At 43.9% G+C, this 20744-nt stretch overlaps 1 protein-coding gene and 1 non-coding gene across 2 annotated transcripts in view; one reads left to right on the top strand and one right to left on the bottom strand.

Moving 5' to 3' along the window:
• Positions 1-20744, bottom strand: part of B4GALNT2 (beta-1,4-N-acetyl-galactosaminyltransferase 2) — a 32088-nt gene that overhangs the window by 7898 nt on the left and 3446 nt on the right. Inside the window, exons 2-7 of the mRNA XM_055330120.1 lie at positions 17518-17706; positions 16399-16536; positions 11054-11160; positions 9220-9257; positions 7238-7418; positions 5522-5608 (exon numbers count right to left, since the gene is read on the bottom strand). Of these exons, the coding sequence (XP_055186095.1) occupies positions 5522-5608; positions 7238-7418; positions 9220-9257; positions 11054-11160; positions 16399-16536; positions 17518-17706 (740 nt within the window). The remainder of the gene's footprint in view (positions 1-5521; positions 5609-7237; positions 7419-9219; positions 9258-11053; positions 11161-16398; positions 16537-17517; positions 17707-20744) is intronic.
• Positions 6035-6140, top strand: LOC129518192 (U6 spliceosomal RNA). Its single transcript, XR_008666140.1, has one exon. It is a non-coding gene; the product is annotated as a U6 spliceosomal RNA (small nuclear RNA).

The following is a 20744-nucleotide window of genomic DNA, read 5'->3' as shown; positions in this document are numbered from 1 at the left end:
AATTATTAAAAATGAGAATGTTTAAAATTCTTAAATAAATTACAGAATCATGCGTATGAAAAAATAAATAAGAAGGGGATCCCTGGGTGGCTCAGCGGTTTAGCACCTGCCTTTGGTGGAGGGTGTGATCCTAGAGTCCCGGGATCGAGTCCCACGTCGAGCTCCCTCCATGAAGCCTGCTTCTCCCTCTGCCTGTGTCTCTGCCTCTCTCTCTCTCTGTGTCTCTCATGAATAAATAAATAAAATATTAAAAAAATAAGCAAATCAGGCATAAATGAAATGAAGATGTTTGGATATGAAAACAACTAAAGGGACGCCTGGGTGGCTCAGCCGCTGAGTGCCTCCCTTTGGCCTGGGGCGTGATCCTGGAGTCCTGGGATCCAGTCCCACACATGGCTCCCCACATGGAGCCTGCTTCTTCCTCTGCCTTTGTCTCTGCCTCTCTCTCTCTGTGTCTCATGAATAAATAAATAAAATCTTAAAAAAAAAAAAAGAAAGAAAATAGTTAAGAAAACAAACAGAAAAAAAAAAAGAAAACAGGAAAGCTACTCAACTCATGGGAGTATATACTTTTTATAACAAACCTGGGCAAGGACATTACAGGAAAAGATAGTCTTTTTTTTTTTTTTTTTTGATAGTCTTATTTTTGAACACAGATGCAGGAATCCTAAATAAAATAATTATATAAAATAATAAATAAAATAATTCAGCATTTGGTCAAAAAATGCACTGTAATCAAAATGCATTTATTCCTGAAATGTGAGGATACTTCAACATCACAAAATCAAATTAGTGTGAGTCACTACATGAACCCAATTAAAGGAGAAAAATATTTCAATTGGTGCAAATTATCTGATTAAAATTCAATACTCATTCATAATAAAAACTCTTTGTAAGAAAACAGAAAATAGAAAGTAGAAACAAAAATCTTTAGTCGGGCACCTAGATGGCTCAATTAGTTGAGCATCTGACTCTTGATTTTAGCTCAGGTGGTGGGATTTCAGCTCTTGGGGTGGTAGGATAGAGCCTCACGTCCAACGCCATGCTTAGCCTGGAGTCTGCTTGCCCTTCTCTCTCTGCTCCTACCCCTCTCATGGGCTCTCTCCCTCTAAAATGAATAAATAAGGGGCACCTGGGTGGCTCAATCAGTTAAGTGTCTGCCTTCTGGTCCGGACATGATCCCAGGGTCCTGGAACTGAGTCTTGCATTGGGCTCCCTGCAGGGAACCTGCTTCTCCCTCTGCATATGCCTCTGCCTGTCTCTGTGTCTCTCATAAATTAAAACAAACAAAAAACACTGTACTGGGGATTTTAACCAAATGCAGTAAAACAAGAAAAATAAATAAATTATAAGATTTAAAAGAAAAGGAAGAGGAATGCCTGGGTGGTTCAGTCAGCTAAACATCTGGCTCTTGATTTTGGCTTAGGACATGATCTCAGGGTCATAAGTTCGAGCCCTATGTCAAGCTCTGTGCTCAGTGAGGAATCTGCTCAAAATTCTCTCCCTCCCTCTCCCTCTGCCCCTCCTCCAGCACTCCTCCCCACCCTCTCTCTTTCAAATAAATAAATCTTTAAAACATTGTAAAAAGGAAGACAACACCACCTCACACCAGCCAGAATGGCTAAAATGAACAAGGCAGGAAATAACAGATGTTAGTGGAGATGTGGAGAAAGGGGAACCCTCTTACTCTGTTGGTGGGAATGCAAGCTGGTGCAGCCACCCTGGAAAACAGTATGGAGGTTCCTCAAAAAGTTAAAAAGAGCTACCCTATGACCCAGCAATGGCACTACTAGGTATTTACCCCAAAGATATAAAAGTAATGATCCAAAGGGGCACTTGCAAATAAATAAACAAATAAAAATAAAAAAGGGGGCACTTGCACCCCAATGTTTATAGCAGCAATGTCCACAATAACCAAACTATAGAAAGAGCCCAGGTGTCCATCGACAGATGAATGGGTAAAGAAGATGTCATGTATGTATGTATACACACACACACACACACACACACTAGAATATTACTCAGCCATCAAAAAATGAAATTTTGCTATATGTAACAACATGGATGGAACTAGAGAGTATTAGGCTAAGGTGAAATAAATCAATCAGAGAAAGACAATTATATGATCTCACTCGTGTGGAATTTAAGAAACAAAACAGAGGATCATAGGGGAAGAGAGGAAAAAATAAAGACAAAATCAGAGGAGACAAACCATAAGAGACTTAACCATAGGAAACAAACTGAGGGTCACTGGAGGGGCAAAGGGTGGGGGATGGGGTAACTGGGTGATGGGCATTAAGGAGGGCACATGATGTAATGAGCACTAGGTGTTAATAAGACTGCTGAATCACTGACTGCGACATCTGAAACTAATAATACATTAGATGTTAATTTATTGAATTTAAATTAAAATTCAGACCATTACATATATGAAACTTGGTATGTGACAGATTGGCCACGCAAGCCATGGAGGAGGAGGATGGACTCATTCAATATATGGTGTGGGGACAATATACTATCCATATATAAAAAATCAGATCCCTGTTATATGCCACACATAACAATAGCTTCTGTGGGGATTAAAGATCTAAATGTGAAAAGCCAAACGTGAAACCTTGGAAGAAAATACAGGAGAATATTTTTATGGCTTCAAGGTAGGGAAGACTTTCTTAAGCAAAAGCTAGAAAGAAAACAACGAATCAGTATTAGGACAAAAGACCCTAGAAACAAAATCAAAATACAAGCCACAGACTGACAAAAGGTCAGAATCTAGAACTTCATACCATATTTTATGAACAGTTCAAAAATGCATAAAACCACACCATATGCTCTATGCGGGGGCTCCTGTGAGAAATCTACATATGAAATGTACAAAAGTTGGTGGGGGGGGAACGACCTAAGTGATGGTGGTTGTTAGCAGAAAGGAGGGGAATAAGTTGGGGAGGTTTCCATTGTTATCTGTAACACCTTTTATTTAAAGCAAATCTGAAGCCAAAAAAGAAAAAAATTGCGTGTGAATTTCTTGTGCTTATTTCTCTTATTTTTGAGATAGTTATCGTGTTGGGCAAGTATTTTAAATCCTCCCTGGATAATTTCATGGTACTACTTTTAAATAATAATTCAACATGTGTTTTGCATAGACTCTGTTGGGACGTGTGGGAGGCTCAGCGTTGAGCTTCTGCCTTCAGCTCAGGGCCTGATCCCAGGATTGGGATCGAGTCCCACATCAGGCTCCCTGCATGGAGCCTGCTTCTCCCTCGGCCTGTGTCATTGCCTCTCTCTCTCTCTGACTCTCATGAATAAATAAATAAAATCTTAAAAAAAAAAAAAAAGAATAGACTCTTTGGATACATTTTGAATATATAGGCAATATATCCAAAAAGTGCCAAGTGGTTCAAAATTCTAAATATATTTAAATTTATGCCTTGAAAATACTTGTTCCCATTTCTGTTCTCCAATTGGGAAGCCAGGAAGCAACCAATATTACCAACTTCTTTATTTTTCCATAACCAAGCAATTATATATATATATATTTTCCCCTCTTCTTTCTTTTTTAAGATTTTATTCATTTATTCATGAGAGAGAGAGAGAGAGAGAGGCAGAGACACAGGCAGAGGGAGAAGCAGGCTCCATGCAGGCAGCCTGATGTGGGATTCGATCCCGAGGCTCCAGGACCACGCCCTAGGCTGCAGGCGGCGCTAAACCACTGCACCACCGGGGCTGCCCTTCCCTCTTCTTTTTACAGAAATAATAGCTTATTCTCCCTTCTCTTCTGTACTTGCTTATAACCTAGAAAGCATTTTGTATCAGTCTAAAAAGAACCCCTCCTCCTGTGCTCCTCCTCCCTCCTTCTGAGCGCCACTGCGTGTAATTTCATTATATAGATGGACCACACTTGGTCTAACCCATGCATCCCACTTTGTCTTTGCAAAAAACGCTGCAGTAAAGAACCTCAAACAAACATCACTTCACACAGATACTAGTATCTACGTGATAATTTCTAGAAGTGCAATTGCTGGCCCAAAGGGAATACATATCCCAAATGTTGAGAGGTATTGCCAAATCGCCTCCGGAAAGGCTGTGCCAATTTACATTTCCCACCGGGAGTTTATAAGACCGCCTGCCCCTCACTTCTTGTCCAATACTTTCTGATATGAATGTGCTTTTCATTTGCATTAAAAAAATTGGGGGGATACCTGGGTTTAGCGGTTTACCGCCTGCCTTCCGCCCAGGGTGTGATCCTGGGGTCCTGGAATTGAGTCCCGCATCGGGCTCCCTAAATGGAGCCTGCTTCTCCCTCGGCCTGTGTCTCTGCCTCTCTCTCTCTCTCTCTGTGTGTGTGTCTCTCTCATGAATAAATAAATAAAAATTTAAAAATAAAAATAAAAATTTATAACTTTTTAAAAGCTTATTTATTAGAGACACGCAGAGAGAGAGAGAGAGAGAGGCAGAGACACAGGCCGAGGGAGAAGCAGGCTCCCTGCAAGTAGCCCAATGTGGAACTCAGTCGCGGATCCTGGGATCATGCCCTGGGCCAAAGGCAGATGCTCAACCACTGAGACACCCAGGCATCCCAAATTTTTATAGCATTAAAAAAATATATTTTATTTATTTATTTGTCATAGAGACTGAGAGAGCACAAGCAGGGGAGCTGCAGTGGGAGAGGGAGAGGATGACACGTGGCTCGATCCCAGGACCCTGGGATCATGACTTGAGCTGAAAGCAGCTGCTTAACCAACTGAGCCACCCAGGTGCCCCTCATCTGCACTTTTTTTTTTTAAATTTTATTTATTTATTCATGAGAGACACACACACACACAGAGATAGATAGATAGAGAGAGAGAGAGAGAGAGAGAGAGAGAGGCACAGACACAGGCAGAGGGAGAAGCAGGCTCTTCCCAGGGAGCCTGATGTGGGACACGAGCCAGGACTCCAGGATCATGCCCTGAGCTGAAGGCAGATGCTCAATCGCTGAACCACCCAGGTGTCCCTGTTTGTTTGATTTTTAGCTTTTAAAAATATGAGATAGTTGATCAATTTGGAATTTATCTTGGTATGAACTGTAAGATAGGTTCGACTCTTATCTTCCTTTATCTACACAGGTGTCCCATGTGATTTCTTGGATAATCCATCTTTTCACCCTTTAATCTGAAAAGCTACCTTTATCACATGGTAAAACTCCAACATGTTTGTCCCTGGATTTCCAATGTGATTCCACTGATATTTTTAGCCATAGTCCAATACCACTCTGTTTTTATTATCATTACTTAAGATGATATAATTAATTGTTTTTTGTTTGCAAAATAAGCAGAAACACATAATCAGTTAAATACAATTAAGCAATATTAGGAGAGTATGTCTTAGAATTCTTTTTTTTCCTCCAAACAAATCTTGTTTGTCAGGAATTCTATCAGGGCAGTTATTTTCATGAATTCTCCTCCACCTCAGAGCGGATCCCTTCTGAATTTCACCAATTGCTCTTCAAGATCCCACCCTGGAACCCCAGGGGCAAGAGCCTTACCTGGTCCAGGGTCATATAACTTGGGGATGACAGGATGGCGGATGGTCACTGGAAACTTGGCCACTGAGGACTTGGACTCCAGACTCACTGGAAGGAGAAATAAGGTCAAGGTGGGCAGCACGGTGTCTGGGCCACTCTGCACACTGCCTCAAGGAAGCTGCAGGGGTGAAGGTTCAGTAGAGAGCATCCTGCGTGGGATGAGACCCACAGAGTTGACAGCATTCTGGCTCCTGACTTGCTATGTGTCCCTGGGGACCTTGCTGAACGCCTTTTTTTTTTTTTTTTTTTTAATTAAGTAATCTCTGTGCCCAACATGGGACTTGAACTCACAACCCTGAGATCAAGAGCCACGTGTTCTGCTGACTGAGCCAGCCAGGTGCCCCTTGTTGAATGCCCCTTAGCTCACACGTCTTCCACTGTGAGAGTCTGGTGGGGTGGAGTGGGCTTGGAATCAGAGGGTCCAGATTACATTTGACTTTGCCATTTATTATCTGAAATACCTTGGGTAAATCAGTGCTTACTTCAGCAGCACATTTACTCAAATTGGAAGGATTCAGAGATCAGCATGGCCCCTGTGCAAGGACTATACACAAATTTTTTTAAAATATTTTACTTATTTATTCGCAAGAGACACCAAGAGAGAGGCAGAGACATAGACAGAGGGAGGAGAAACAGGCTCCATGCGGGGAGCCTGATGTGGGACTCGATCCTGGGGCACCAGGATCATGCCCTGAACTGAAGGCAGACGCTCAACCGCTGAGCCACCCAGGTGCCCCCATAAAATTTTATTTATTTTTAAAGATTTTATTTATTTATTTGACAGAGAGGGCACAAGTAGAGTGGCAGGTAAAGGGAGAGGGAGAAACAGGCTCTCCACTGAGCAGAGAGCCTGCTGTGGGGCTCAAACCCAGGATCCTAACATCATGACCTGAGCTGAAGGCAGCCACTTAACCAGCTGAGTCACCCAGGTGCCCCCTCTATATGCAAATTTGAAATACCTTGGGTAAATCACTTCTCCAGCTACAAAACCAGGATAATACTACCTGCCCTGTTTTATCTCACAGGGTCATTTGTTGAAAAGAAATGTCTGGGAATCTGAGAGAGAGCTCTCTCTTTAGTCTGTGGTCATGCATAATCTATCCTGTGTTTCATTTTTCTGTTGGTGTCCTGGGAATTCATCCTGGGTGTGGAGTGAAAAGAAAAAGAGTGACTTTAATTCATCCGGAAAGAAACTGGGGCTGCCAGGGGCTGGCCAGAACTGTTCTCCCAAGAATTTCTAGGATGGGAGTGGGAGATAGGGATAGGAGAGGGAAACAAAGCCACTGTCCTTGGGGCTGAGAGCTCCTCCACATACCTCTTTTCCTGTTAGTGTCCAGGACAAGATAACGATACACAGACTGAGTCCCTCCAGTCCCGTAGCTGAAGTCTTCAGCTCTGAGAGCTACGGATAATAGGGCATAGAGCCCCTGGTGGTTTCCAGGTGCATGAATGATCTACCCTCACGGAGAATGCACATTCTTTCCTTTGAAGGATGGGTGGCAACATGGGGGCAGTGTTGGAGACAGTATTTGGGAAGTTAGAGGTCTAGGGTTAGAAACAAGAGCAAGAGAAGAATCCTAAATGCAGACAGGCTTCCAGGAGGAGGAAGACTTTAGGAGGGACAGTTGGTGTTATCCCACTCCCTAAGCATTTTGCCATCCAAGGACAGGCTCTCACCCACATCCACTCTGTGGTGCTGGTACACTGTGCTGGTGTATGTCATGTGCTGGAGGATGAAATTCAAAAGCTTCTGGTTACTGGTGGAAATGGTCAGCCGCTTCTGGCCTCTGCCCTGCACCACACTGTCTGGGATGTCAGCGAGGGTGTTCAGTGTCCCCAGAGAAGCTGTCAGGGTGACCTAAGGTGGGTGAGGTAGAAAGACGCTAAATGCAAGGAAAGGCACATACCCAGGATGGCCAGCAGGGGGCAGAGCCCATGAGGATGAGAGGAGGCGCTCTGTGGTGCCCTGGAAGCTCCGGTCTGGCTCTCCAGCCGGTTACTGCTGTCCCCAGCGAAGTAGAATCAAGTCTTGGGGATTGGTGTGTTCAGGGTCATTGCTCTGTCTCTTGGCCTACAGGATCCCATCCTTCTAGATTTATTACTTAGTTTTTTCTTTCTTCTTTTTTTAAAGATTTTATTTATTCATGAAATATACAGAGACAGAGAGAGACAGAGAGAGAGGCAGAGACACAGGCAGAGGGAGAGGGAGAAGCAGGCTCCATGCAGGGAACCCGACGCAGGACTCGATCCTGGGTCTCCAGGATCATGCTCTGGGCCGAAGACAGTGCTAAACCGCTGAGCCACCCAGGCTGCCCAGTCTTTTTGATTTCTGACTGCCTCCTCCTCCTCCGCTGCCTGACCTCCAAATGGAGTTTTCCAGGGTTTGGTTCCGTGCCCTTTTCTCTTCTTATTCAACACCTTCTCACCTTTTAAATACTATTCATATGCTAGTGACTTAAAAATATATGTCTCCAGTTCACATCTTTCTGAGACCCAACTGCCTGGCTGGTTGCTTTGCTAGGAAGTTCCACAGGCAGTTGAAACAAAATTGAGCTATTGAGTTTTCTCTATAAACCTGTTTGTCACTCTCTGCCTGCTTCTCCCCGCCCTGTGAATGGCATCTTTGTCTCTTCGACTGTTGAAGTCCCTAATGGAGGTCATTCCTATTTGAAATGAGTCCTATTGGGTCTACCTTCAAAATGTACCTAGAACTGGTCCCCATCTCTCCATCTCATTGCTACCCCCTAGAGCTACTCTCTTCTCCTGCCTTCTTGTCCTCTGTGTAGTCAGGTATTTTTATGAAAAGTACACTGGATTATGTCACACTTGCTGAAAACGCTCCAATTAGCCAATAGGTGTTTTCTGAGATCCAAATTACAGGTACTGGGAAAAGAGGAGTAAATAGAACCAACTCCCTGGAAGGCTTATATTCTAGTGGGGAAGGATGGCGATAAGTGTATCACAATACATATAAAATAATTCAGGTACAGAAAAGCACCATGAAGATAACACAGAGTACTGGATAAGTGGCAAAGGTGTGTTTTGGGGGTGCTTTGCTGAGACTAGGGGAGGGCAAGAGAAGGCCATCAGAGGATAGAATAGTTTGGCAGATTTGCTCACTCATCACCCATTCCAACCTCTGGCAGGCAGAATGAGAAAAAAAACTACATTTCCCAGACTCCTTTTCTTTTTCTTTTTTTTTTTTCCAGAGTCCTTTTTTGACTAGGGTTCTGGGTGCAGTTTGCATCGCACCGCACTCATCAGCTCTCTGTGCATAAGAGTTGGATTTGGAGCTATATTTAAGTGGGAGACAAAAGACAGGGCACAGAGCAACAGTCTAGCTGGCGCTAACCTTGACTGGCAACATGCACAGAAGCCAGGCTGTGGTGACAGCTTCCTCTTGGAGCAAAAGCAGTAGCATCTGTGCTGACCCAGGTCTTTGGAAGTCCTCCTTCGAACTCCAGCCACTCACATGGCTGGAAAAATAATGCCTTCTGGAGGCATCCTTCTCCCCTCTCCACCTTGGACTCATGTTGGATTTCTAATCTGGATAAGCACTCTGTCAAAATCTGAGACCAGCCACCACTGGGGACGGGGGTGTGAGCACTGAGCCAAAGACAGGATGCCAAGTGCAGAAAGGGGCTGGGAAGGGGACTAACCTCATAGATGGGGGCATCTGGTCCTTCAAACTGGAGACCTGGAGGACACAGGAAAAAGGATTAAAAACACCATTTGAGAGCAACAGCTCCTGATGCTCACTACCTTCCTGGTGACTCCTACGTATCCTTCCAGAATCTTTTCAGGTGTCACCTCCTATCCAGGGTGTTTGTTGACCACTCCCCTCTCCCCAGGGTCCTGTTAGGTGGTGTCCCATGGTCCTTCTCAAATTCCAGTGGAGCTAAAGCCTTTGATGCCCACCCTCAGCACTGGATGGGTACTGTGAATTAATCCATCCTCTTCCAGGTGTCTCTGTTACTGAAGGGAAGACAGCAATGGATAAGTAACAAAACATCCTTATATGAGGTTCCTAGAAGAGTCAAATTCATGGAGACGAGAAAAGACATTTTACTGAATGGTGGTTGCCACAGGCAGGAGGGGGGAAAAGAGTCAATGTTAAATGGGTAGAGTTTTAATTGGGGCAGATAAAGTTCTGGAGATGGATGATGGTGACAGTTGCAGAACAATGAAAATATATTTAATGCCACAAAACTGTGTGCTTAAAAGTGATTAATTTTTTTATGTATATTTTACAATAAGAAAAGGAATCATCCAACATGGCAAATCACTTTTTTTTTTTTTGCAAATCACTTTTTAAATGACTATTCAAAACCACTAGCAATTTATCCAAGTATATTTATTATTATTTTTAAAGATTTTACTTATTTATTTATTCATGAAAGACACAGAGATAGAGAGGCAGAGACACAGGCAGAGGAAGAAGCAGGCTCCATGCAGGGAGCCCGATGCGGGACTGGACCCCGGGACTCCAGGATCACGCCCTGGGCGAAAGGCAGGCGCTAAACTGCTGAGCCACCCAGGGATTCCCGTGTATTTACTTTAGAATCCAGCTCTGGGATCCCCGGGTGGCGCAGCGGATTGGCGCCTGCCTTTGGCCCAGGGTGCGGTCCTGGAGACCCGGGATCGAATCCCACATCGGGCTCCCGGTGCATGGAGCCTGCTTCTCCCTCTGCCTATGTCTCTGCCTCTCTCCCTCTCTCTGTGACTATCATAAATAAATAAAAATTAAAAAATTAAAAAAAAAAAGAATCCAGCTCTGTTTTCATAATGTGACTAATTCAAGTTCTAATTCAAATATAGCCTCCCTAGGTGGCCTTAGATAACTTATGTCATCCGTGAAATTGGCAAAATAACAGTTACCTCACAGGGATGTGGTGCTAAACTAGAGAAGTGTGTAGAAATCTCTTGTAGAGGGGAGTTTTTTTTCTATTAAAGATTTTATTTATTTATTATGAGACAGAGAGAGAGAGAGAGAGGCAGAGACACAGGCAGAGGGAGAAGCAAGCTCCATGCAGGGAGCCTGATGTGGGACTCGATCCCGGGACTCCAGGATCACGCCCTGAGACAAAGGCAGGCGCCAAACCACTGAGCCACCCAGGGATCCAGAGGGGAGTTTTAACCAACATAAATACTCTTTTCAATATGCTCTCCTAGGAGTTGGGCTCATCTTTGCCTGTTTCTCATGATGCTAGAGGACACCAAAAAGCCAATCATGTCCTAAGATTCCTGAGACTCACAGATTTTTGTCCTCTTTTTTGTTATCTGGGATCCCTGGGGACGTCACAGTGGTGGAAAGGGCTAACCAGGGGTTCCCAATGGTGGAAACATTGAAACTAATAGTAAATGAAATCACGTCAAGCTTCCTGCATTGTGCACACAGCAGGTACTCCACGACTGTTCCCTTCCACTCCCCAGTTTTGCTTAAGAAGAGTTAAGAAAGTTGCCCTGCTCCTCTCCAGATGGAGATGTACCTACCCGGGATGGGAACCGTGTGCAGGGGCATCACCTCCACCCCATGGATCGGGTACCCAAAGGGGAGGTTGGGCTGAGCCAGCAGCGGCAGTGGACGGGGCAACCCTTCTCTGCAGGGAACAGAACCAGAACTGTTAGCAGCTGCTGTCTGGTGCCTCCCTGATTAGTCCTGAAAGCGGTACCTGTGCCCGGAGCTCTGTGCTGCCAACGGGGAGAAATCGAAAGTACATTGTCCAGTTCACCCCTCCATTCCCTCCCCCCTTTATTCCTGCCCCTCTCTGCAGCTTTGAATTCCACAGAGGAATTGAGGCAGTTGACAACAAAGCACCTACAAAATTAAAAATGCAACCAGTGAAAAAGAAGAAACAAAACAATCAGATTACAGGGCCAACCCAGTGCAGTAGCCCAATGCCAGGGTCACACGTGAACTTCCCGGTAGTCAGGGTATAAAGTGTTGGACAATCAGTACTCTGGTCTTATTATCAATAGGACAAAGCAAACACCTTGGGAGGCAAATAAACCTTTTCCTAGCACTGAACTCAAGAAAGAAAGAAAGGAAAGAAAGAATGAAAGAAAGAATGAAAGAAAGAAAGAAAGATAGAAAGAAAATATATCCCAAGAACATGATTTGTTGCCTTGATATTTTCAGAGCAAACACAGTGACGATTTTCATATGGTTTTGTTGTTATAACAACCTCAGTCAAGGGCAGCACATAACAAGTCAGTGAGATTGATTCTTTGCAAGACTAAGATAATGTGGTTGCAATGCAGCCTTCGGGAATCCAGCGTAGCCAAGGGTATCGTTTAGATCACCTGGAAGACAGATTAGACTACTGTACTGAATATTTATGAGAATGCAAAAGAGACAAAATTTAAAAATGGAAAATTATGTAAACAGGCAATTAACAGAAGTACAAATAAATGGCTAATACATATATGAAACGTGCTCAGCTTCAAAATTCATCAGGGAAATGCAACTTTAAGAACAATGAACTAGAGCTGCTGGGCTGGCTCAGTCAGTAGAACCTGTGACTTGATCTTGGGATCAAAAGTTTGAGCCCATGTCGGGAGGACAGATTGTTTAAAATAAAATCTTTAAAAACAAAAACAACAAAATGCGTTTTTCATGAATGTTTTAAAATGTAATGATAGGGAGTGTTGGTTAAGTAAGGGGTATCTAAGGTATTACCCTTACCCACTAGTCATGAAAATGTGAATTAATATAGGTCCTCTTGAATGCAATTTGCCAGTATTTACTAAAAGTAGAAATAAAGGGCACTTGGGTGGCTCAGTCGGTTAAGTGTCTGCCTTCAGCTCAAGTTGTGGTCCCAGGGTCCTGGGATTGAGCCCTGAGTCAGGTTCCCTGCTTGGCTGGGGAGCCTACTTATCCCTCTTCCTCTGCCTGATGCTCCCCCTGCTTGTGCGCTCCTGCTCTCATGCGCTCTCTCTCTCTCTGCCAAATAAATAATATCTTTAAAAAATAAAAAAGATAAAAGTAGATACAAGCATATCCTAAGTGAGCAATTCAAATGCTAGTTAAGGGGAGAAACACCTGCCTGTGTAAACAACCACATGCATAAGGAGGCTCATTTCAGCACTGTTTGAAATGAACATCCTTATACACATCCTAGTGAAATAAGAATGTAAATATAATGTAATATTATTATAAATTATGTAAGTGGAATAATGAAAATTTCCCCCAAATCTGAATATCATTCAATAGGAGAATGAGGGCAGCCCTGGTGGCTCAGTGGTTTAGCCTCGCCTTTGGCCCGCAGCGTCATCCTGGAGACCTGGGATCCAGTCCTGTGTTGGGCTCCCTGCATGGAGCCTGCTTCTCCCTCTGCCTGTGTCTCTGCCTCTCTCTCTCTGTGTCTCTCATGAATAAATAATAAAATCTTTAAAAAAATGTATTTGATGAGGGGCACCTGGGTGGCTCAGTTAAGCATCTGACTCTCCATTTTGGCTCAGGTCATGATCTCAGGGTTGTGAGGTTGAGCCCCATGTCAAGCTCTGGGCTAAGCATGGAGCCTGCTTAGGATTGTCTCTCTCCCTCCTCTTCTGCCCCTCTCCTCTTTTGCCCCGCCTCACTCACTCATGCACACTCTCTAAAACAAAAACAAGGGGCCCCTGGGTGGCTCAGTCAGTTAAGTGTCTGCCTTCAGCTCAGGTCATGATCTCACAGTTCTGGGATCTAGCCCCAGGACCAGCTCCCTGCTCAGTGGGGAGCCTGCTTCTCCCTCTCCATCTGCCTCTCCCCCTACTTATGCTTTCTCTCTCTCTCAAATAAACAAAAACCTTAAAAAAACATACTGAATTCTGGAGTGATTTGTTCTTATGGTACCAATTACATTAAAAATATACACATAGATGTGTGAAACAGGTGAAGGGGATAAAGAGTACACTTATCACGAGGAGCACCTAATCATGTATAGAATTGTTGAATCACTATACCTGCAACTAGTAGAACAGTGTATGTTAATTAGGCAGAATTAAAATAAAATTTAAAAATACACACAGGGCAGCCCCGGTGGCTCAGCAGTTTAGCACCGCCTTCAGCCCAGCATGTGATCCTGGAGACGCTGGATCGAGTCCCACATCAGGCTCTCTGCATGGAGCCTGCTTCTCCCTCTGCCTGTGTCTCTGCCTCTCTCTCTCTCTCTACATCTCTCATGAATAAATAAATAAATAAATAATAAAATCTTAAAAAAACAAAAATAAAAAAATAAAAATACACACAAAACCCCAATAGTATATGTTTATGTGGATATACATATATATGAATATGCATGTGATTATGTGAGTTCATCTGTGTGTATAGCAATATAGAGGACAGTCTGGAATTATATATACCAAACTCCTAAGGGCAGATTGTGTTGGTGAGGGATCATATCATATAAAGAAGGGAAGCAAAAAGAATTGAGGGAGTTGGTTCAAGTGCATTGTTTTTAAAGATTTTATTTATTTATTTGACAGAGTGCACAAGCAGGGGGAGTGGCAGGCAGAGCGAGAGAGAGAAACAGGCTCAATCCTAGGACCCTGGGATCATGATGTAAGCGGAAGGCAGATGTTTAACTGTCTGAGGCACCCAGGCACCCCCAAGTGGATTTTTTGTAAAGAGCATTCTCCATGTATGACTTTTTTTTTTATTTTTCAAAGATTTTTATTTATTTATTCATGAGAGACACAAAGAGAGAGCAGAGATGTAGGCAGAGGGAGAAGCAGGCTCCCTGCAGGGAGTCTGATGTGAGACTAGATCCCGGGACCCCAGGATCACGCCCTGGGCCAGAGGCAGATGCCCAAACACTGAGCCACCCAGGTGTCCCCATGTACTACTTTTTAAGTGAAGATTATGAAGATAATCAGACTCAAATGAATCAGAGCTCTCACCCAATATCAAGCTCCACTAATGATTTCAAGGATACAGACAATTATGTGGCTCAGGCAGGACACACAGAGCAATCCAGGTGGATCCCCTGTCATGCCTTCCCACATTAGACAGGTACTCTCTGGCAGAGGATAATAGGCATGATCTCCAAATGGGGTTTTGCTGGATTGCCTCACATAGCGGAGAACATGTAAGTTAGAAATCATCTCCATTTTATACCTTCGGAGAGTTGTACAGCTTAGGTGACATTCGCCAGGGGCTGAAGATTCTGGGTTATTTATTCTATGCAATGGGCTGAAGTGGGGACAAAGAGACCAAGAAAATCCCATTCCTGGAGGGGGAGAACCCAGACTGAGAGTTATTCCAATAACTAGAATACTAGGTCATCTGTTCAGTAACAGAAATGAGGCCAGCTCTGAATGCCACCTTCTTGAACATTCCTTTTGTAATTCTCAGAATTGGAAGCTGCTCTCCCCACTGACACCTAGTGCAGCATTCCCCCCTGGCTAGTATTGTAACACTGAGCTTTGGGCCGAATGCCTGCATTCCACACAGTGTGCTGGACACCTTCTGTGGGCCACCGAGCACCTGCAGTCCCGCCACTTTGGGCTGGGGGCTCTCTGTGTAATCATGGCAGCAGCAGGGACGGGGAAGAGGTGGGTGGAAGGGACGCAGGGAGGGTGCACTGCCTCTACCCGCTCTGTTCTTCTGGGAGGTCCCTGGGAGCAGGATCTAGATAGGCTCTATCTTTGTACCTAACTTGGCACCTTGCCCAGAGTAGGCATTCCATGTGTTTCTTGAGCTGAGAAAGATTTGAGGCACTGGTGGGAGCTGAGCATCTTCTTCCCTGGCCACTGCCAGGATGACAAGAGACCCGGTTCACATCAGTGATTATGACTGGGATTTGTTTGTTCTTGTACCTGTGTTGCCACCTACAATCTTCCTGCAATCTCCCTGCCTCCTCTATACTTTCCTATGTATTCTTCACTGAAAAGCTAGAGTGATATTTTACAAAAGTATCTCAGATAAGCACTTGCCATTGTTAAAAGCCATTCAATTCTTGGGGCACCTGGGTGGCTCAGTTGTCTGGGCATCCAGCTCTTGTTTTTGGCTCAGGTCATGGTCTTGGGATTGTGAGATGGCCCCTGCGTCGGGCTCCAAGCTCAGTGGGGAGTCTCCTTGACATTCTCTCTCTCCTTTTCCCTCTGCCCCACTCTTCATTAGTGTGCACGCGCATACACCCTAAATACATAAATAAATAAAATCTTTTTTTTAAAGATTTTATTTATTTATTCATAAGAGACAGAGAGAGAGAGGCAGAGACACAGGCAGAGGGAGAAGCTGGCTCCATGCAGGGAGCCCAATGTGAGACTTGATCCTGGGGCTCCAGGATCATGCCCTGGGCCAAAGGCAGGCGCTAAACCACTGAGCCACCCAGGGGACCCCCTCATCTAAGCTTTTGATGAGGTTTCAATACCTTTCCTACAAACACCCTTTTGATACAAGCCCATCAGAATCAATCGCTGATCTTTTCAACCAACAATACTGGCCAATACACCCCAAGTGTGTGATTCTGGGCTCTGCACATAGCAGAGGGGGAAAGTATGTTCTTAACAATCAATTAATGGTATACCCTTGGTGACACTACAAAATCACTTGCTGTGAAGGCCTGGGTGCATTGAGGCTGTGCCACCAACACCCCACTGACATCCCAGACTATTTTCATTCCTTTGCTTTCTTCTTACTATGAAAGGTTCCAGACATGCAAAGTTTGATAAATGTTTACCTATGGACCATTTTCCTCGGTTCTCTCTCCTTGCTTTATTCCTAACAGTTCCCACCAGGGATCCCTGCAAGAGAGGAATTCTTTCCTGTTTTCTTGGGACTCATACCCTCAGGACATGGTAAAGAAAGCTTTTACTCTACCCCAGGACCCAAGAGCCCTCATGGCCTCCATTACCTCCTCTGAAAGTGTTCAAATTCAGCCTGTCTCCTTGCTTTTACTGCAGGGAGCTCACTGTGGCCATAGGCATCCTGAAAATTATAGCTTCTCTTCTGTTTGGTAGCTTCGCATTTGCACTGGTTTTTCGGGAACAGCCTAAAAAAAAACAGAAAAGGCCTGTGAGGGATCCCTGGGTGGCGCAGCGGTTTGGCGCCTGCCTTTGGCCCAGGGCGCGATCCTGGAGACCCGGGATCGAATCCCACGTCGGGCTCCCGGTGCATGGAGCCTGCTTCTCCCTCTGCCTGTGTCTCTGCCTCTCTCTCTCTCTCTCTCTCTGTGACTATCATAAATAAATAAAATAAAAATATTAAAAAAAAAAAAAAAAAAAAAGAAAAGGCCTGTGAACATGGAGCTGGTGGGTGGGCTGGTGGATGAGAGAGAACCCGTGGTCTAACCAGTGCAAGATTCACCCCGAGAATCTCCTTTCCATATACACACCTGTCCTACCTGGGAGGAGATTCTGGAATCCAAGAAATACAAGGAGGGGAGGGGGATGGACAAGGGGAAGAAGGCCCCTTCTCTGGAATTACTCCCTGCACCAAATGTCTTTAAGCTGGAGTCATGTGAATACCAGTGGTGTCTGGGCCCCTCCAGTGGGGACAGGAAGGCAGCATCTTTCTTAGAGTTTTAGCCAACATGCCATCTATAGTTTTTTTTTTTAAAGATTTTATTTATTTATTCATAGAGACACACAGAGAGAGAGAGAGAGAGAGAGAGAGAGAGAGAGGCAGAGACACAGGCAGAGGGAGAAGCAGGCTCCATGCAGAGAGCCTGATGTGGGACTCGATCCAGGGGTCTCCAGGATCACACCCTGGGCTGCAGGCAGGGCTAAACCGCTGCGCCACCGGGGCTGCCCTGCCATCTATAGTTTTAAGGGACTTTGCTGGGTGCTGTAGAGAACAGACTGCATCTTGCAGACCAAACCTGTCCCGGGTCCGACAGTTTGGATCACTTTAACAACAAGCACGGACTGAGGAAGGCAAGGCAACTGGCTGTAAAATGGGCACAGGAGGGCACAGTAAACCACAGAAGGAGCGAGGGAGGCATGGGACCAACATGGAATAACCTGAATCTCACCAGATTCCATCATAGGTAAAGAGGTTTTTGAGATGTTCCTCAGGTAGAAGCTTCAGTGTCTGGTCATTCAGAGCAGAATGCGGGAGCTCTGGCATGATGCTATTGAATTCCACACTTCTGAACATAAATACAACAGTGCCAAGTCCTAAGACTAAAACTGATATCTTGAGGAGCCACAGAAACTCAGACCTGTTGGAACATAAAAGAACAAATTCCATTAAAATCTTTTTTCTTGATCACATAATAAGTGATGTAATTGTATAATATATGTGGAAATAACAACTTGAGGAAAAATGTGAAACCTTATATCTTATACTACTTACTAAAATTGATTTCTGATTTTAAAAAAGAGTAAAGGGATCCCTGGGTGGCGCAGCGGTTTGGCGCCTGCCTTTGGCCTAGGGCGCAATCCTGGAGACCCAGGATCGAATCCCACGTTGGGCTCCCTGCATGGAGCCTGCTTCTCCCTCTGCCTGTGTCTCTGCCTCTCTCTCTCTCTGTGTGTGTGACTATCATGAATAAATAAATAAAATCTTTAAAAAAAAATAAAATAAAAAAGAGTAAAGGTATGCCTGGGTTGTTCAGGGGTTTAGAGCCTGCCTTCGGCCCAGGGCATGATCCTGGAGTCCCAGAATCAAGACCCGTATCGGGCTCCCTGTGAGGAATCTGCTTCTCCCTCTGCCTGTGTCTCTGTCTCTCTCTTTCTGTGTCTCTCATGAATAAATAAATAAAATATATATTTTTTAAATTAAAAAATAGAAAAGAGTAAAGAGGGGCACCTAGTGGCTCAGTTGGTTAAGGGTCTGCCTTCAGCTGAGATCATGATCTCAGGGTTCTGGGATGGAGCCCAGCATTGGGCTCCCTGCTCACGGGTAGTCTGCTTCTCCCTCTCCTTCTATCTTTGCTCCCGACTCATGCTCTCTCTCTCTCTCAAATAAATAAATAAAATCTTTAAAAAAATCGCAAGGCAAAGAATGTGCAAAAACATCCCAAGGGGGAGAAAAAAGAAAGTAAGTTTTGCAATATTTATGTCAGCATAGTTGAATTCAAGGCCAGAAAAATGTATTAAATAGGACAAAAAAGATCACTTACAATGAGCAAATACATGACCCACAAAACAGATGTAGTGGACATGAACTTTATCCACTAAATAATAGCATTAAAGTACAGAAAGCTGGGCCCCTGGGTGGTTGAGTCGGTTAAGCATCTGACTCTTGATCTCAGCTCAGGTCTTGATCTCAGTGATTTCAAGCCCCATATTGGGCACCACGCTGGGAGTGGAGCCTACTTCAAAAAAAAAAAAAAAAGTACAGAAAGAAAAAAAAAAGGACAGAAGGATTACAAATACAAAGATAGTCATAGATTCCAACATTCTCACATCTCAGTGCTTCACAAATCAAGTTTCAAAAATATATAAAGCAGTACAGCAACTAAATGATATAATTCATATTCTGTTAAAGAGCTCTTAGGAAACTTACAAAAAGTGGCCATGCAAAGAAAACTGTAATCAAGTAGAAATAGTTCAGATCATGTACTCTGATTGTGCAATCAAAATATAACCTAATGGGGGATCCCTGGGTGGCGCAGCGGTTTAGCGCCTGCCTTTGGCCCAGACCGCGATCCTGGAGTCCCGGGATCGAGTCCCACGTCAGGCTCCCTGCATGGAGCCTGCTTCTCCCTCCTCCTGTGTCTCTGCCTCTCTCTCTCTCTCTCTCTGTCCATCATAAATAAATAAATAAATCTTTAAAAAAAATGTAACCTATGAAAAGCTCCCTTCCCCAACAACATGGAAATTTTAGAAAAACTTTCCAAAGCAGCTCAAGAGCATCAGAACAAGAATATAAAGATAATAAAGACACCACATTCCAGAACTATGTAACACACTAAAACTGTCCTGAAAGGAGAATTTGAAGTTTTAAATACCAATTTCTAATCACGAGGCATAAAGTTAATAAATTAAGCAATCGAAGAAACTTGAAGAAAGGACAAAGAAACAAATCTAAAGAAAGCAGAAACAAGAACGTAATAACAATTCAAGGAGAAAGTGGTGAATTTGAGAAACCTAAAATGGAATAATTACTAAATCTAAGCAGTGAGTGGACAACTTTTGTGATACCTGCCTAGTTTCTAGCCCCTCCCTTTTAAGATTTATTTATTTATCTATTTATCTATTTATTTATTGATTGATTTATTTGAGAGAGAACCAAAGAGCATAAGCAGGGGGAAGAGCAGAGGGAGGGGGAGAGGCGGGTTCCCCAACAAGCAGGGAGCCCGACATGGGGCTCCATCCCATGACCCTAGAATCATGACCTGAGCTGAAGGCAGATGCTTAACTGACTGAACCACCCAGGCGCCCCTATAACCTTTCTTCTGTAAGACTTTTCTCCTGACCCACGAAGGTGACACCTAGGATCCTAGCTTCTTTGCACAGTACTCCCCTGGCCTTGTTATGGTAGATTGGACCAAGAGTGAACACCTTGTCTGAGCTGGGCCAATCAACCACAATTTCTTCCCCAGGAATCTGAAATCAGATCAGGTTATCCTGGACCCCTGAACAAAGAAGAGAAGGAGAAATAGAAAGTGAGAGACAGAGCAAAGCTTGGATCTTGAACACCCCAATAAAAGGATGATTATCTAAAAAAACACAAATGACCTAAACAGACCTGTGAAAGCCTTCAAGGAAATTGTCAAAGGCCTATCTACTCTCCCTTTCAACAAAGTCTCAAATCTATGTTTCACAAGTACACAATTCCAGTCTGGTTTATCAAAAAAGCTTTACAGTAGTGTAAACACAAGTACTTATGAATACCAATGTAAATACACTAAATAAATATTAGCAACCAGAATACAATGATATGTTACAGGAACAATTCATCATTAACAAATGGAGTTCTTTCTAGGAGTACAAGGATGATTCAATATTATGCAATTTATTAATACATCTCATCGGGTGAAAATTCAGGATATGATTATGTTGACAGATGATCTTAAAAGCATTTAATAAAATCTAATATCTTGGGATCCCTGAGTGACGCAGCGGTTTGGCGCCTGCTTTTGGCCCAGGGCACGATCCTGGAGACCCGGGATCGAATCCCACGTCGGGCTCCCGGTGCATGGAGCCTGCTTCTCCCTCTGCCTGTGTATCTGCCTCTCTCACTCTCTCTGTGACTATCATAAATAAAAAAAAATTAAAAAAAATCTAATATCTATTCTTTTTTTTCTAATAT

The sequence above is a fragment of the Nyctereutes procyonoides genome, unplaced genomic scaffold, assembly GCF_905146905.1.
Source record: "Nyctereutes procyonoides isolate TBG_1078 unplaced genomic scaffold, NYPRO_anot_genome, whole genome shotgun sequence".
NCBI classification, from domain to species: Eukaryota; Metazoa; Chordata; class Mammalia; order Carnivora; family Canidae; genus Nyctereutes; species Nyctereutes procyonoides.
The sequence above is the reverse complement of the archived record's forward strand: the minus strand, read 5'-3'. Positions and strand labels throughout refer to the sequence as shown.